The 18,595-nt window shown below is 36.0% G+C and overlaps 1 protein-coding gene across 1 annotated transcript; it reads right to left on the bottom strand.

Annotated features, from left to right (window-relative positions):
* Positions 1–778: 778 nt before the first annotated feature.
* Positions 779–16,980, bottom strand: MED30 (mediator complex subunit 30). Its single transcript, XM_081111730.1, has 4 exons — positions 16,612–16,980; positions 9,609–9,767; positions 7,354–7,458; positions 779–1,034 (listed from the first exon to the last, which is right to left on the bottom strand). Exons 1-4 carry the CDS (start codon positions 16,786–16,788, stop codon positions 939–941), a joined length of 537 nt encoding a protein of 178 aa, XP_080967856.1. The 5' UTR covers positions 16,789–16,980; the 3' UTR covers positions 779–938.
* Between the last annotated feature and the right edge of the window lie 1,615 nt (positions 16,981–18,595).

The raw sequence follows: 18,595 nt of genomic DNA, 5'->3' as shown, positions 1-18,595 counted from the left end.
CACAAGGGAAGTCAAAATAGCAGTATTTCCTGGAGTCGGAACCCAGGGTTAGGGATAGAGGCTTCTGGATCAGGCTGGAAAAGCCCTTCTTGGGAAGATCTGATTCTCTTACTTGAGGATATTTATAATCTGAGCGACCAGCCTGTAGGCAGACCTATAAATAACTTACTGTTGACCAATTACTAGTCTACAAAGGCACTTGTCATATAGAGCTATTGATCTCATCTGAAACTCTTAAAAATGTACTGTTTCCAAAATGCAGTCGATATTAGGGTGCACCTGAAAACTCAGAGGGACCTGCTCCTTGGCCTGAAGCAGGTAACAAGCACACAGTCGTGGTTTCAGTTGGCGCCATCCCCAAATGTGTGTTTCCTTTGGGAGACAGATCATTCCACTTAAGACCAAACACTGGAAAAACATGGTAAAGGGAATTTTCATCTATTTACAGCAATATACGAATTAACTGTTTTCCTCATTTTAACTTGTTTAGGACTCAAAGGGAATTTTAAAAAATTGATTTGAAATGGTAAATTACATATTTAACTTTAATTAATTTGTACCAGATTGATATTTTCATCTGCAAAAATGTCTAAACTTTTTTCTCCTAAAAGCATAATGAAATGACCAAAACAACCACTGATCAAATTTAAAAATCTTTCTACAAAACTTAATTACTTTGCTTTTAAAACACAATTATTCACTTCACAAAGATTAACCAAAACACAAACCCTGTCAAAGTTTATTATAATCTTTCACAAAATCAATAGCTTAAACAAAAGACTGCCAATGAATACTTTAATGTAAGACCACAATGTAAAAATAGAACTTTAGTTCTAGTGACTGGAATACAAACAGATAAATAATCTTCTTCAAAGGTAAAAAATACTTGAGGGGAAAAAAATGGTATAATGTGTAAAGCAGGAAATGTAAATATCAGTTTAGTTCCTCATTGCCAACATGGCATTTATATCCCAGATGAGATTTCGTAATTGATCCATAATTTGCTTCAGCTGTTGATTCTTCTGTTTGAGTTTCTGGAGAAACAAAAGAATTTATCAAAAATGAAATATAGACCATGAAGTTAAAAGACTAAATGTCATAAGTTTGGACTCCAGACAATTAAGCTAAGTATTTCCTTCAAGCAGAAGACCTCAGCCCTCTTCTGTCCACAAATATTCACTGAAAAGCATACTGAGTTCTAACTCAGCCCACAGAGGCCTGGATCTAGCTTCCACCTTCCTTTATTCATCTACTTACACCTTCAAAGAAAATAGACTAAATATTTAATTGTTCTAAAACCTAAGTATATAGGTTTGCCAAGAGGCAGTGTAACATAATGGTCAAGAGCCAGAATCTGTGGGCTTCTACTTGGCTCCTGCACTAAACATATGACAGTGGCCAAATTACTGAACCTCTCTCTGCCTCAGTTTCCACATCAGAAAGATGGGGATAATAACTGAACCCACTTCGGAAGAGTTGATATGAGGATTCAATGATCTGATTCATGTAAAGTATTTGAACTGTCAATGCAGGAAGTAAACTATAATACAAGCACAATGCCTGATGGGACGGGTCTTTCAAAAACGTGGCGGAAGTCACTGTTTGCCCAAACGTGAAGCAATCTACTTCTAGTTCTGAAAACTCAGGACCAAATGATACAGTCCCCGATGTGATCCCTACATCGGGGATTTGCTGGCTGCCCTACATGTACAAGGCACGTGTCTGTTTTTCTGTGTGTGGGTTTCTACCAGACTACAGTTTATAAACTTCTTTTTAAGGATCCTTTCCTCAAATCCTATGAGGCAAATGTCTGCTTGGGTAAAACAAGATAAAAATAGAGAACTTCTGGTGAGTGTTTACTGGCTATTATAATAAGAAGCATTACTGTTCATAACCTTTTGGGAACATTACATTTGGAAATAATATATTTACTTAAATAATTTTAAAGAAACTATATTAAAATACCTCCACATAAAGTAGTACATGTTCAGTATAAAGAGGCCTAAAATCATTAATTTTTATATAATTAAAGAGCAAACCAAGATTACGTAAACTGCTCATTTAATTCTAATCTAGAGTTAAAGTAACAGGGAGAAAGTAACTAAAAAGGGGGACCAAGAAATTCTTATTGGAAACAGAAAAGCAATTTACAGAGACTTTAATGTTTAATATTAATTCAATTCACATTTGAAAAGAGAAATTATCACAAAACAGTCAGATACAACTTATGGCCATGCAATACACAGGGCATGGTGTATAGCAGACAGCACCATAAAGCTACGCCAACAGTTTTGGAAAAAGACTGTCAGTATTCTAGTTAGTCTCCTTGTTCAGTTTTCAGATGGCCCACTCTCTAAGTTCTGTTGTCGTAAGTATGTGGTAGTTATTTAGGCAACGGTGTGTTTCATCTAACCCAACAGACCTAGATAACTGGGTGAGGTCACAAATGACTGGATGACCAACACCAAGGCTAGGAAGTCTTTTTCACCCCAGAGACCAAGAAACTGACATATGTACCAGCAATGAAGGGCTGTGTGAAGCGAGTTACCCTATATAATAAAAGCCTAATATGCAAATTGTCCCCTCAATCGGGAGTTTGACCAGAGAGTGAGGCTGGCTGGCCAACCTTCAGAAGGGAGGCCCCAGCCAGTGGCAGACAGCCACCAGGGGAAGGGAGCCGCAGCCAGTGGTGGCAGCAGGCAGCTGGGGAAGGGAGGTCCTAGATGGCAGCCAGCAGCCGCTAGGGACCCTGGGTCTCTAGTTTAGAAATATAAATTCTGATATACTTGTTTTTAAAAAATTAGCCTCATTAATTCTTTAAAAATAGTGTAAGAAAACTAAAAATTGTAGTATATTTTCATGGTAATATTCAACTATAGGCAATAGTAAAAAAAATTACACGGCCAACAGTGTGGTGATTTCAGGGAGAGGTGAAAGAGAGTATAGGGGGGGTAAATGAAAAAAAAAATAGTAAAAAAAATTTTAAGTATGATAGGGTGACAAAAGTAGGTTTATAGTTGTTCGTATGAAAAATAATAATTAAAAAATAACATAAGAATAAACTCTGTGTTTCACATGCTCACAACTATAAACTACTTTTGCTCCACCTGCATTATAAGGCACTGGATAGTTTTTCTCAAAGATGCCACAAAGTTATAAATTACAAAAATTAGCATACATGTAAACTACCTAGAGCCAAAACATGTCTAAAACTATCAACAGCAAAGCTGACAGTTCTGCTTATTAGTGGTTAAATTTTAAATCAATTTTCATGACGTGATACAGAATTTAATATATACAATCTTGCCACTGATTGATTTTAACAGAGATTGACAGCTGCTATTAACAAAATCCATCACTTTGCCTAATTTGCTACATTAACAGGTGAATGTGTAAGTAAATGCTGTCATGCCATGTAATTCAATATTCATACAAAGGCTGTGACAATTGGTCAAAAATGTTTTAATTTCTAAATACATGCAGTTATATGTCAACTCTGAAAAAACTACCTGCATTATCTTTCAATTTCATTTTACCATCAACAGAATAGTTTTAAGCAAAATTGAACCCATTCCGATAGTCAAAACATAGTTTTGACCACTTGTTTGGGTATTAGGGCTTATGGATTCCAGAATATGAAGAAAATGAGAAGTATTTATATGAGCCAAAAATCTGATGACTGAAACTAAGCCATCCTGTCTTCTGATGATTTACATCAAATACTGATTATAAACTTTGTGCTCCAAAGCTTCATGGCATTATGGTGGTCATAGTCACACAGGCAGTCAGAAACCAGGCATATCATGTAGATTAAGTAGTAAACACACCCCATTCAGTGTTGTTCTATACAATTTCAAGTTCATAATGATACAGTAATATTTTGAAAATGACTGAATGAGGGTCAACTGAGGGATTTATAAAGCTACTTACTTTATGTGGCTTCTTTACTTCCCTTGCCTTTGGGGTCAAGTTCACAAAAATTACCAAGACTAAGACCCATAAATTTGGTGTCTAGGTTTTCTTCTGTTTATTTTACTGTTTCAGGTCTTGAATATATTCAAGTTTTTTTCAAATCCATTTTGAGTTAATTTTTGTATACAGTGTAGTACTTTCATTTTTTTGCATGTGGCTGTCCAATATTATTTCCCAACACCATTTATTGAAGAGACATTCCTTTTTCCATTATGTACTCTTGGCTCCTTTGTCAAAAATGAGTTGTCCAAATAAATGTGGGCTTATTGCTAGGCTCTCAGTTCTGTTCCACTGGTCTGTGTGTCTATTCTTCTGCTAAAACCATACTGTTTTGCTTTACTTTGTAGTATAGTTTGAAGTCACAGAGTGCAATACCTCTTTTTTCTTAGCATTGCTTTGGCAATCTGGGTTTTTTTGTGGTTCCATACAAATTTGAGGACTTTTTGGTTCTATTTCTGTGAAAAATGCCATTGGGGTATGTATAGGGTTTGCATTAAATATGTAGATTGCTTTAGGTAATACGGACACTTTAACAATTCTTCCAATCCATGAACAGAGAATATTTTCCCATTTCTTTGTGTCTTCTTCAATTTCTTTCAACAATGTTTTATAGTTTTCAGTGTATATAGTCCTTAACCTCCTTAAGTTTATTCCTAAGTATTTTATTCTTTTTTGTTGCTATTATAAATGTATACAGAAATGCAAGATTTTTGTATATTGATTTTATGTCCTGCAACTTAACTATATTTACTGTTTTTAATAGTTCTTGGTAGTAAGATATTTTTTATTATACAAAGTATTGTCATATTTAGATTATATGAAAGTTCTTTTAAAAAATAGTCAAGAATTAAGTTATTTCTAAGCCATCAAATCAGATAAAAAGAGAAATTAAATGGAAAGAGAAATGAAACATTTAGAAAAAATTATATCTTTCTGAATTTACATGTTTATTTTTAATATTATAAAATCGTCTATGCTAGAGAACGAACTATATGTCACATGTGGTACTCTGAAATTATAGTTAACATTACAAAGGTATTTTACTTATATATATGTCAATGCATTTTATTAAAAAAATCCTTTTTGCAGAGAAGAAAAATAAACAAAACATCTATTGTGAATTAATACATAGATTATCAATAGAAACATAAAATTTCTTAAATGAATGCCTCATCTCTGGACTACCAAACACTATTTATACTTCATGATCTAAATTAATTTCCCAATCCCCTCCTCATCTCCTACCAATTCTGTTCTTTAATTTTTTATGCTCATTCATTACTGTCAAACCTGCTGAAAACAGTCTAAATTTTTACTTACCCCTTTAAAAAAAAGTTTTATTTTATAAAATCTATCCATCTTTTTCCTTTCTCCTTAGTTTTGATATACATTTTTCTTTTAATTTTCCAGTTTTTGTTTTACAGGTCTTATTTTTAACTCTGAAATTCACTTTGACATATGGTGTAATATAAAAGCTAACTTAATCCCCCCCAAAGTTTCTATTTTTAAAGACTAATTTTCCATATAATCCCTCTTCTGTCATATTAAATTCTCATCTACAACAGAAAGACTACTTTGGTAGGTATGATTTAACTAATCTGTCTGTTCTTGTGTCAATATTTCACTTATCATTTTTATACTATGCTTCATCTTTTAATTTTTAATACAAAGAATGCTGATTTATTACTCTTATCAGTATTTTCTTTAATAGTATACTCTGAAGGAAAAATTCCCATCTGGATTTTTATTTAGATTTGTTTTTTGATTGGTATTGCACTAAAGTCTTATTTTTATGTACTTTTAAGAGAATGCCTATTTGGATTTGGATCGTTATTATATTATAACTATGAAATAATCAAGACTGGCATTTTTAGAGTATTTATTGGCCACATAAGAACTTTATATGTTCTTTTAATTAGTCAAAATTTCTTTCATAAATCTTAATAATTTTAGTCACATATATCATTGAGATAAATCCTAAGTACTTAATATGTGTTGTTGCAATTGTGAATAAGATCTTAAAATCTAATTGGCTTAATCATTATAAGAGAATGGTATGATCTTATATTAAGCCTTTTTATTGAACTTATTGACTGTAGTTATCAACTGAATTTCTTTACACTTAACAAGCTTGAGCTATAATATATGTACAAATTTAATAAACTTAATAAGCTTGTGCATTTTATAATTCCTGCTTCCTCAAGTTTGTTTCTTTTTGTTCTGTCTATAACTTCTAAAATAATATTAAAGATAGTTGTGTGAGACATTTTATGCTTGAAAAAGTGTGAAAAAATGTTGGTTATTTCTCAGAAATAAAGACTAAAAAAAATAGATACTATCTTGTTAATAGTTTTAAGTCTTTAAATCAGCAATATTTGAATTTTATCAAATGTCTTTTACATTTGAGAAAAAATTTTCCAATTTAATCTACTGATTATACTCAGAAAATCCTCTTTGTGGTATATTAATTATTAACGCCCTGTTGAATTCTATTAACTGGAATTAAACTTTCAGGAGCAGGATGGAGGATTTGTACATGAAAGTGTAAAACTGGTAGTTCTATTTATTGTGTTATTGGTTAGGTTTTGGTAAGTAAGCTTGGGCCATGTTCCTACAAGAAAGACCTAATAACTGTCCCTGTTTCTCTATTTCTCATGTAAACTATCTGATCATCTTCTGAACTTTTGAAAATATCAGCAATAAATACATTCAAGTTTGGATCTTTTTTTGTTGAGTGGGGGTGGGGGAGTTGGGTAAGGTAATGCTGTGATAATTCTCTTGATTTCTTTTTTTAAAAATATATTTTTATTGAATTCAGAGAGGAAAGAAGAGGGAGAGATAGATAGAAACACCAATGATGAGAGAGAATCATTGATTGGCTGCCTCTTACATGCCCCACACTGGGGATTGAACCTTCCACCTGGGCATGTGCCCTGACTGGGGATTGAACCGTGGTCTCCTGGTTCATAGGCTGATGCTCAACCACTGAGCCATGCCGGCTGGGCGACTCTCTTGATTTATTATTCAGGTGTTGAGACATTCACATTTCCTATGTATAAATTTTTATCTTTTGTCACTCCAAATATGCTGTATACTAGAAAGCTAGAGTTCTGCCTACAACAAGTAAATGGGCTGTGACTGAGTGCCTATGAAGATCTTCCAAAAGCTTTATGGCACCAATTTTGCAGTCTCTCTTCTGACTCTTCAGCTGAGATTTCTACTTACCTTTTAGTTCTTGGTTGTACTCCGAGTGAGTTAAATTCACCACACAAACATTTCATGTAATTCTATAATTCAAATTATGTTTTCTAGTCACATTATACTCCCCTGTAATTGTTATCAATAATTCTGAAATATCAAATATACAGACTAATCACTCACTTTATTTACTTCAGCAATTTCTCGCCTCTCTTCACTAGCAAAACGAGGTGGGCCAGCCCGATCATCATTCTTTGAGCCATCTTCTTCCACATATGGAATTAGTTGCTGGAAGTTATAAACAAATTAAAAGTAAAAAATATGACATAAAATTTCCAATTACACTGGTATAGAAATGAGTTAGATTAAGGTCAATTTTTATACTTTTAATAATATAAAAAGAAATTTTAACCTAGATGATAGTCTAAAATAACAGTGTGCTAAGTTTATCATTTCAATGCACTCTGTACATTAGTTTTTTGGGTTTCTTTTGAGAAATAGCTGTTATAACACTAGTTGTTACATATAGTTAAGTAATACCCTACTCATTCAACCAGCAAATATTTAGTTGCCAGCCACCAGGTAACACACTGCAAAAATTGTGACACATAAGTTGTGATTCCCACACCTAAGAAATTCATGGACCATTGAGATAGGCTTTCTTTCATTCATACTAGAAAGAACTTTAGGGATGTGCATGATATAAATCTCATTTACTTGCTATTTAAAACGTAAGTAACTATGCAAATTCCTAGATGTTGTAACTTCTTTGATTAGGAGAAAGTTGTTTGTTTTTAATTTTGTAGGAGAAAAAAATGTATATAGCAATGAAACTTCTAGCAGAATTATAATTGAATATGTATGGTTTGTGATGAAGTTTATTTGATGAAACTCCTCATAGATGTGATAGACTTCAGGAATCAAATAGTCTCAACTGTCTTATATTATTACCAATCCAGGTAAATAGGTGGTACGACCAGGAGTCATCTGGCTAAACTTCTTCAAATTCCTTCACAGAGACAATAAAGACTTACCCACACCCACACCACTTTCCTCCTTTCCTCTCTCCCAATGCACACTTGTCCTTTCTCCTGAATACGGTTAGTCTCCATTCCTGTGCTTTTCCTTCTGCCTTTATTACCTATCCACTTCCCAACCTTTCCCTACGGTTTCTTCCTTTATCATCTAAACATGTTCTGATCTCTCCCATGTGGAGGAAAAATGCCAAAAACCTTTGACTCTATCCTTCTTTCCATCTACTGCATTCCTCTCTTGATTTCTATCTCAGCTTCTTGAAAGATGCATAGCCACTTGTTGGCTCCAGTTCCTTATTTTCTTCAACCCACCTTGATCTGACTTCTTGTTGCTACCATTTCACTGAAGCGCTGCTCAGATATACTGACACTTCTCTAGCAAAATCTACTGGACAGTTTTCAGTCCTTATTTTCCTTGACTTCTCTGCAGCCTCTGACAATTTGTCAACCATATTTCTGATCTTTCTACAACACCTTTGATCACTTCTTTTCAGGCTGTTTTGCGTTTACTCTTTCTCTGTCCATCCCTTCCTGCTGACCACTCAAAAAAGGAGCACTGATCACATGAAACTGCTCTTTATATGTAATGAGAGAACATCCAACTCTTCCCAGCTAGCTACCTTTGGGGCAGAGATATAACTTGTCAACAGGAAAGGGCTATGTATATACCTAATTAACTAAACTATATTTAGGATCCAAAGTTAAATTTACAGAATACATTTTTTTAAAAATATATTTCACTGGCCCTCCACAGAGAGGAAGGGAGAGGGATAGAGAGTTAGAAACATCAATGAGAGAGAAACACCAATCAGCTGCCTCCTGTACACCCCCCACTGGGGATGTGCCCGCAACCAAGGCACATGCCCCTGACTGGAATCGAACCCCGGACCCCTCAGTCCGCAGGTCGACGTTCTATCCACTGAGCCAAACCGGTCAGGGCCAGAATACATTTTAAAACAAGTGATTCACTAAGCTAATTTAAATTATTAATGATGAAAACATAACTTTTATCCATAAAGAACTCACATGAAAACTATTTAAAAAGTATTTGATAATACTATTTCATCTCCTACTAAAGAAAACCCCAAAACCACCATGCAGTGATTTAATTAATAGGAGACACTGACAACAATAAAAATTGCCAGACAACCCTCACATTCTAACAACCAAAATTCACTAATAAGCCTATATATTAGTGTACAAAAAATTATTAACATGAAAATATGGTATTAATTCTATACATATATGTATATCATATTTTCATCTTCTCTAGTCAAAAGTAAAACTGATATAATTCAAAATCGGGAGATACTGCAGAAATAGGAGAAAGCGAGAAGGGCGACAGTGACAACACCTGAGGCCATCTGGTCTTACATTCACCCGCCCTTTACCACTGGAACTTGCCTCTACTGGAATGGGATCCATCCCTCCGCAGTTTTCATTGCATTTGTCATAGACCAGTCTCAGCTTCCGGAAGAGAATAGAAAGCTGGCGAAGGTGGTCCTGGAGCTTTGCCAGCCGATCTTGGTATGTTCCAGTATGGTATGTAACACCATTTGGGAGCTTATCAGGCAAAACAAAACAACAAAAATAAAAAGTAATGAAAATCAAGACTTTCTATAAGTAAAGAGAGCAAACAAATAATCTTAAGTACTGCATAAAAGCAAACAGTTCCTCAGTTAATCAAGTGCAAGTTTAAGAATTTAAGAGTATCTGTGCTCATTTCTCAGCTCCTTGGCATACTGTTTGTGCTGTAAAACACACCCAGAAAAAAACTTTGTGATAAGCCCCTCTGACCAGGTGAAATACTTTCCCCCTCTAATTTTTAAAGTATTACTTTAAAAACGTACAATTTTAATATTATTTACTATTACATAAAGGCAGCAAGTAGCTGGACTCAACTAGGAAGTGAAAAGTAAAATAAAATTTTAAAAAAAGAAGAAAAGAAATAAATGAAGACAGGACTTTTTAACAGAATAAAAGTAGTAATATGCTGCTCCTGTTGCAAAATAATCTCAAGGTACCTTAACTCTGATAATTAAGATACTCAAGGCACACAATGAAATATAAAGTTGTCACCAAAAGTTTTCTCTAAAAATAACATATAGCAGGAGATATAATGCACATTGATCTAAACTTGAATATCATTAATAAATTATTATAAGTAACTGCTCTGATCATCAACTGTCCTGATGCTTATGCGTTTTTAATTCAGTGATTTTATCAAAAGAAGCCAAATGTATGTATGTAATGAAATGATAAAATCACAGAAAAATGGAAATCAATCATTATTTATTTAGAACTAATAACTAAATACGTGCCTTTTGTGCCTTCCTGAAACTCATGAACAAAATCTTCCTTTCTCTGTACAACTTTACATTTTATTCCCAGTCTTATCTGTGAAGTCATCCTAACATAAGCATTAAAAACATTTACATCCTATTTTCTAATATACAAGGTGCTTTCATTATAAGCACTTGCCCTTATACTTATCTTGGGGTTAAAATGATAAAACTAACTACTTACTGTCTAATAGCTAGATCAGTCCAGTTCTTCTAAACCTCAGTTCATTTTTCTTTTTCTTTAAATAGATGAAATAAAAATGAAAAACAAAAAAGTTCCTGATACAATGTTTGGAGAAAAAAGAAAATAGGACACACTATTGTTACAAGTAAGGTAAAACCATAAACATGAAAAAAAGACTGGAAAGGCTTACATAGCTGATGAAAGATATATTAAGGAGATAGTCTTGTATCATTTATTTTATTCTTTTTTTACTTTCAAATTTTCTATAATGTTATGGTTTATAAGATAAAGAGATGGATCTTCTGAAATTATTTGAATGAGATATTGTTAGGATTTTCAGAAATTCTTAAGCATTGAAACTCTCTGAGGACAGTGTCTCAAAGAAATATGATAAAAAATACCAAAGGATGAATTAGTAAAAATAGTTTAAAGGAGAAAGGCATTAAAAGTTCACCACCCAGTACAATGGAGGACTTTCCCTCTTAAGCTTTCCAATTTATGAACTTTCACAAACACTAACAATCAAAGAAATGTTTCAAAGGCTCCCCGCTTTCCAGTTTGGGTGCTAGTGAGGAGTATACTGATTGTTTCTTACATACAGAAGCACCAAGTACCTTTCCTGTAGCATTGACGAGAATTACTACTCTGCCCATATTTTCTACTTAGTGAAGACTGGAACTTACTCACTTTTGTATCACTGTATTTAGTACAGTACTGACAAACAGAAGGTTTTAAAGTACAGTCTAACTTATTTTACTTTAATGTTATTTTCCCAATAAATCTATACGTAAAATTCACTTAAAAGTGTGTGTCATGTAAAAAGAACTCCCAATAGATTTTTTCACAAAGGAAAACAAAATCATTTTGAAATGCAAATAATCACCCTCCTTAAATTCAGCTACTTTAGTAAGTTTGGGTATCAGTTTTCATATACAACATCAGCTTCTCAAAGAAAGGAATAATTAATTCAGTCAAAAAAAATTACTGCACATTCTACATGTGTCAGGCGCTGTCCTAGAAACTGGGTTAGAGACGTTCTGATACTGCAGAGTATAAGTTATTATAGTGCCTAAGAGCCCTTGTTATACACTGTAGTGTACATATTTAGCTGGAAAGCTCATCAATAATCATCTCCCTCATGAATGCTAATGAAGGCCCATAAATATATGATTATACTCCAGATACCAAAAAGGCATTCAATTACATTCAATATCCATTCTTAAAATAAATATAAAAGTCATACTAAACATTCCCCAGTGTGATAAAATACATTTATCCCAGTTAAAAAGTGAGCACAGCACCATGATTAATATGGAAACATTAAAAGCATTCTCAATGAAGTCAGAAACAGAACAGGATGTCTACTAAGACCACTAATATTACTAGTGAACACTATTCTGGAGGAACTGGCCAATGCAATTAGAGAGGGGAAAAAAGAAAAAAAAAGTTAAAACATTAAAAAGAATGTGGTATAATCATCACTACAAACGATATGAGAAAGTGCTACTATCAATAAAAGAATTCAAGAAGGAAGTGGGTACAAAGTTAAAGTATAGAAAACAATAGTTTGCTTTTCATATATAAAAACAAAAGAAAATGAGAAAGGAAAAAGACCCTATTTACAATAGCAACAATAAAGACAATAAATTTTTTAAATTCCTAGTTAAAAATGAAAACTTAGAATACTTCATAGGGACACAAAGGATATTCCATGTTCTTGGTTATTAAGACTCAACATAATAGTGATGTCTCCAAGTTAAATGAGCCTATTAAAAACGTGAACAGGTTCTCAGAACTAAACAAGCAGATTGTAAAGTACATGTGGAAAAATAAGCAAGAATAGCCAGGGCAATTCTGAAAAATAAGTATAAACACATTATAGAGCCTCAATAAATAGAAGCTTCGCATTGCATGAGAGACAGGCAGCTAAGTGAATAGAACAGAATAGAACATCCAGAAATAGACTTATTTGTATAAAGTAGCATCTGAAATCAATGAGGAAGGAAATAAATTATTCAACCAACCTTTTGGAAAGAGTAAGGCCAGGGCCATGCCTCACACTTTATTCTAGGCTAAATTCCATCTGGGTCAAAGTTTTAAATATGAAAATTGAAGCAAATGTTCTATGAAGAGAGATGATCAAATTCATTCCAAATAGGAAAAAACATAGATTTTTACCCATCCAGTGATCAAAGATCCAAAAATATAACTCACTCTGTTAGAGCCCAGTTATTGATCTTGGATATGGCAGCATAAACTGGTACAACCCCATGGAGGGCAATTGTTCAAAATATATCTAATTATAGAAGCACATAGCCATTTCTAAGAATTTATCCTACAGGTACACTTGTGCATTTATGCAGAAGGTTATTCACTGCAGCCTAACAGTCAGAGATGAAAAGCTACTTAAATGCCCTTCACTGGAGAACTGGTTAAATAAATTACAGTATTCCCATGCAGTGGATTACTGTACTCTTTAAAAAGAAAAGGAGTTATTTCCTGTATGAATATGAATAAACACCAAAATATACCAAATCAAAAAAAGCAAGGTGCAAAATGTGTGATGAAAATAAAAGAATATACATTTGCTTAAACAAGCACAGAATATCGGGAAGGATATGCAAGAATAGTAATAAAAATCATTAACAATCATTGCCTGCAGAGAAAGGGGTAGGTAGCTAGCAGAGAGGGGAGGAAGGCGGAATGTTCACTGTAATGTCCTTTTTTACTTCTGAATTTTGAATGTATTACATATTCAAAGAAGTTGTTTTAAAGAGGTAAAGGATAATAAACAGAACCAAAGCAATACTTCCTTACGGAAGGATTCTCAACTGGGATCAAGAAGGGATCCTTGGGGAAACATCTCTTAACCCGCCTGAAATTTTATTCAAAATGTATATATGTGTATTTTTCTTAGAGGAGAGTCCATACTTTTCATCCCATTCTCAAAAAGCCGAAGGACACATAATAAAGAACCATTTCTCTAGAACACTTAGAAATAATCTCAGCAGTCTGTATTTATGCCACTTTGTCCTTCTTGATTAGCAATGTAGAAGATCATTTTTAAAATGTGAATACTCTAAAAAATGTATCAATAAATAAGTTATATGTAGTCCTGTCTGTACCACTACTACTTCTAGCTTCCTGGAAATGAAGGGGCACCCTGTTGTTTCTTTTACAGCGAATTGTAATATGCTCCAAAGGGGCTTAGATGAGTTAAACCACAGAACTCACACTTACAGGGCCACAGAGTAGTTAACTATCAGGCTCTTACAAATTGGTTTTTGAGGGTTATCAAAAACCACATGTAATCTAGTTAGTCATAATTTTTTGAAAGTGTTTAGTTTTTTTTCTGTGTGGATCACAGATGTGTATCATATCTCTTTTAATGCTAATAATTGTTTGACAGCAAGTTAGAACTATAAAGAGGTTAACAGGAAAAGCTACTAGTCATGTGTGATGTTGGGTAAATTCTTCTCTCTTTAAGCCTGTTTCCTTAACTGTGAAATACAGATAAAAATACTCCTTAGAATTGCTCTTATAACAGTGTACCTGACAAAGTACTTGATAAATTTTAGCTATTAGTTTTCCAGTCCTAATTCAGTGCTTTGCATACAGCATGCTAAAAATAAGTGCATTTTCGATTCATGGTTGGGAATCCACAAATATGGAGGGCTGACTTAAATGTTATATGGGGTGTACACTGATATAAAATGGATTTTATCTGAAGAATATTTAGTCCAGAATTTGGTCTATTATGCACTTTTCTATGTATATAACAACATGGTATAAAATGTGACCATCAAATGCTGTATATATTTTTTAAAGTTATATGGAGATTTTCGATTGCATGGGTAGTTGGCACCCATTAACTCCGCATTATTCAAGGGTCAACTGTATTTGCTAAATTCTGAGAGATCATTTAATACATACTTAAGTCATTTTAGGTATTAATATATTAATTTTAAGTAATTGCCAAAGATTTCTTATCTTGTCTTAGATTGTCTTTGTATTGTTTCACCCTGGCTTATTGACATGGTCTTCAAAGATTTCTAAACAGCTCTATTCCTTTTAAAATGAGGAGAAAAAAAATCTCAAGAACTTAAAAAAAGGCAATAAGCCATTCTTTAGTGCACCTGTAGGAATAAGAATTATAAGAGTCTGACGACCTGATTTCAAATTTACCTTGTCACTGACCAACTCTGGGCAAGTTACCTTACCTCTCTGAGTCACAGAATCCTCACCCATAAAACCAGAATGATATCCACATCACATAATAGTAAGATGAGCAAGCATTAAAAATGGGTTAGCAAGTATGGTGATTACCAGAGGGAAAGGGGGGCTAGGGCTGGTAGAAGAGGTAAAAGGGGGATAAATGGTGATGGAAGGAGACTTGACCTGGGTTGGTGAACACATTATACAATATGCAGATGATGTATTATAGAATTGTACACCTGAAATCCATTCATTTTATTAATGTCACCCCAATAAATTCAATTAAAAAAAATTGGCTAGAAAATGAGGTTGGAATCCTTGACTATCCAAATGCAAAAAAAAAGTGCACTTGGATCTACCCCTATCATTATATTAAAAAATTAACTCAATATGGACCATAGACCTAAATGTAAAACCTAAAACTATAAAACTCGCAGAAGAAAACATAGGAGAAAATCTTTGTCAAGTAGACAAAAATTTCTTAGGTACAACATCCAATCAAAATCCGTGAACAAATTAAGTTGGATTCCATCAAAGTTTAAAATGTTTGTTCTTCAAAAGGCAATGTGAATAGAATGAAAAGACGGGTCACAGACTGCGAGAAAGTATTTGCAAAGCAAAAGACACACGATAACAAGTGCTGGTGAGGATGAGGCCTAACTAGAACCCTCACACACTGCTGATGGGAATTAAAGTTGTGCAGAACTTTGAAAAAGTTTCTTACCATGCTAAACATTTATTTTATGATCCAGCAAATTCCACTGCGGGGCACCTGCCCACTCAGGAGAAATGAAACACATGTTCACAGAACATTTGGAAACGAACATTCATAGAAGTATTTTTTTATAATGACTCCAACGTGGAAACAACCCGAAAGTCCGCCAACAGATGAACATACACACGAACTGTGATGTGTTCATTCACACGACGGAACACTATTCAGCAATCAAAAGGAACGAACTATTGACACACGATGAGTGGAAGGCGCCAAAGGTGACTACTACAAAAATGATTACATTGACACAGATTTCTAGAAATGGATGGGTAACAGAAAGCAAATCAGAGAGGTTGCCCGCGGCCAGAAGGCCAGAAGTAAAGCTTTCAAAGGCGCACGGAGAGACCTTCTGCGGCATGGGTGATGGTTTCACAAGGACGCATTTACGTCCGCCAACACTTTCAAAAAATGCATTTTATTGTGTGCCTCTTACACCAAAAAGAGCCGTTGAACAAAAATGATGAGCAGAATCTGAATTCAACTCCTCAGACCCTCAGAAAAGATTCTGCTGGAAGAAGATGAGATGACGGTTAAAGCAATCGAAACAGGGTAGCGGAGTGAGGCCGGACTCGAACCCTTAAAGGAGAGAGTTTGCCTGGTAACCAGGGAACCTGTTCGAATCCAGAACACGGGGCTCGAATCCAGAACACGGGGCTCCAATCGCCCAGAAACCCGCTCTGGAAACATCGCCTTCGCACGGCAGACTCCTGGCTCGGACAGTCACCGAGGACACTTCGGCATGTAAACGGGGCGACCCGATCCTCGGGGTTTGCCCAGGGCAGCCCCGCTGACGCCCAGGGGCCCCACGGAACGACCAGCCCAGCGCCCCGCGACCTCGCAGAAGCATCCGCCTCCTCCCCGCGCCGGGGGCGGCGCCGCCCAGCTGCCCACCTGCATGTTCCGCAGCAGCTGGAAGATCTCCATGGTGCGGTACACGATGTCCTGGACCGTCTCCTGCCCGATCCGGCACAGGGAGGCCGTGTTGACCTCCCGCGTGGCCTGCGGAGTCTGGGTCCCGGCGAAGGGCCCGGGCGCCATCCCCGACGCAGCCAACGGAGGAGTGGACATGGCGCGGCTGCGGCCTCAGGCCCGCGGGGCCGCAGGAGAAGCGTCCGGGGGTCCCCTTGGCGACGGGATGTCGGCGGCCTTGGCGTGGGAAGGAGCTGGTGAGACTCCGGCGGCTGGATTTCAAAACAGCGGCCGTGACTTCCGTCAATGCCGACGTAACGCGTCATCAGACGTCATGGGTACCGCCCACTCGGCGCAACACCGGCCGGGATTGGCCCGGATGCCTGGGCGGGCCGGACGGACGGGTTGAGTAGCCAATCGCAAGCTGCACTCCCGCCAGAGGGGGTGGTGCTAGTGGCGGGAGGCTAGCAGGCTTTCCCAGGGTTGGTTTCCCAGGTGCTCAGCCCTTCCTTAGAAGTCCTGTTAGGACTCTTCTGTGTTAGTTTCCGTGCGGAGCATTTTCTCTTACGGAGCCTATGAGGTTTGTAGTGTTATTTTCCTTTCACAAGTAGGGGGAAGGCCCCGAAGGACTAGCTTGACTTGTTTAGTCGCAGACGGCTTGCAACTGGTAACCTGCGATTTGAATTTACAAAACGAAATTCCAGATCTGGCATGCTTCCCTGGGACCTGATACAGATGCCCGAATTGCTATTGATCCCGACTCAAATGTCTGTTTATTCGAGAAGCTTTTCTTCTCACCCTAAGTGTAAAATTAACACTCACTCCCCTTCCTCAATTTGGCTGTTACTACTATGTGCTATAGACTGTTCGGTGTGTTACTTTCTGACTTCCTCTCATTTTCTTACACACGCACTAGCATGCAAACTCCATAAAACAGATACTGTGCCTATTTTATTTACTTACTGTATTCTTCAAACTTAGTGATTGGCACATAGAAGGTGCTCACCTAATACACGTTGAGTGACATAAACTTAAGATAAGCTTTCTCCCACCTACCTCTTACTGCCCATTTTCAAAAAGAACAAAAAAAATTTTCAAGAATGTGGAAAGGGGTGATAAACACAAAATTATTGCATTTTAAAAAGTTTTTGAACACTCCATTAGTAAGACTTTATAGGAAATGGTTACTAAAAATGACATAGGAACCATTATAGAAATGTTAAAAAGTGCTTTTACTGCTCCTTAGTGAGCAGTTACCATGTGCCAAATATTCCCTGAGCACCTACTATGTGCTCCCTGCTAGAAATGGAGATAGAATAATGAACAAGTCAGGCAAAAGCTCTGCTCTCAGGAGTCAGGCAGAATGAATTATTGTGGGGAGTATCTTGAAGGAAAAGTTCAAGGTCCTAATATTAATCTGCTAACAATTTAGGAGATCAGGGACAACCTGAAGGGAAAAAGTTGGAAGCTGTTGGTGAATGGGGTCCATCTGGAGTGTTTTTTCATAGAAAACGTCATGGGAGGAAGGACAGTGCCCACACCAGAAGTGAGAATGCCTCCAAATGCTTTCCAGCATCTAAAGTTTGGGCTGAGAAGTGTTGGGAAACAACGATGAAGACAGAGGCAAACCTTGGAGGACCTTCCAAGACAGGTCAAGCAGTTTGGGCTTTATTCTGAGTGAAATAACAACTCATTGAAGACTTTGAGGAGGAGAGAAGAATAATTACCAGAAATACTCAATTCAGAAGGCTTATTCTGGCTGCTAAATAGGGAATGTTGGAGGTGTACTGTCTTTTGCCATCCCAAACGGAGATAATGATGATGATGGTGAATCTATATTAGAGAAATAGCACAGTGGGTACCTGAATGCATTTAATAAGTAGGATATGGAGGATTTGATGTTGACTGGATTGGGAACAAAAAAGAGAAGAAGAAATTAAGGATGGCATGTTTTTCTGCCTTGAAC

Source organism: Myotis nattereri, assembly GCF_964212035.1.
Source record: "Myotis nattereri genome assembly, chromosome: 17".
NCBI classification, from domain to species: domain Eukaryota; kingdom Metazoa; phylum Chordata; class Mammalia; order Chiroptera; family Vespertilionidae; genus Myotis; species Myotis nattereri.
This window is presented reverse-complemented; position numbering and strand designations above follow the sequence as displayed.

Coding starts and splice junctions, on each gene's coding strand:
- MED30 (XM_081111730.1), bottom strand. CDS start 16,788: ATGTCCACTCCTCCGTTGGCTGCGTCGGGGATGGCGCCCGGGCCCTTC. Junction 9,768..16,611: donor AGCTGCTGCGGAACATGCAG/GTGGGCAGCTGG, acceptor TTGCCTGATAAG/CTCCCAAATGGTGTTACATA. Junction 7,459..9,608: donor TGGATCCCATTCCAGTAGAG/GCAAGTTCCAGT, acceptor TATAACTTCCAG/CAACTAATTCCATATGTGGA.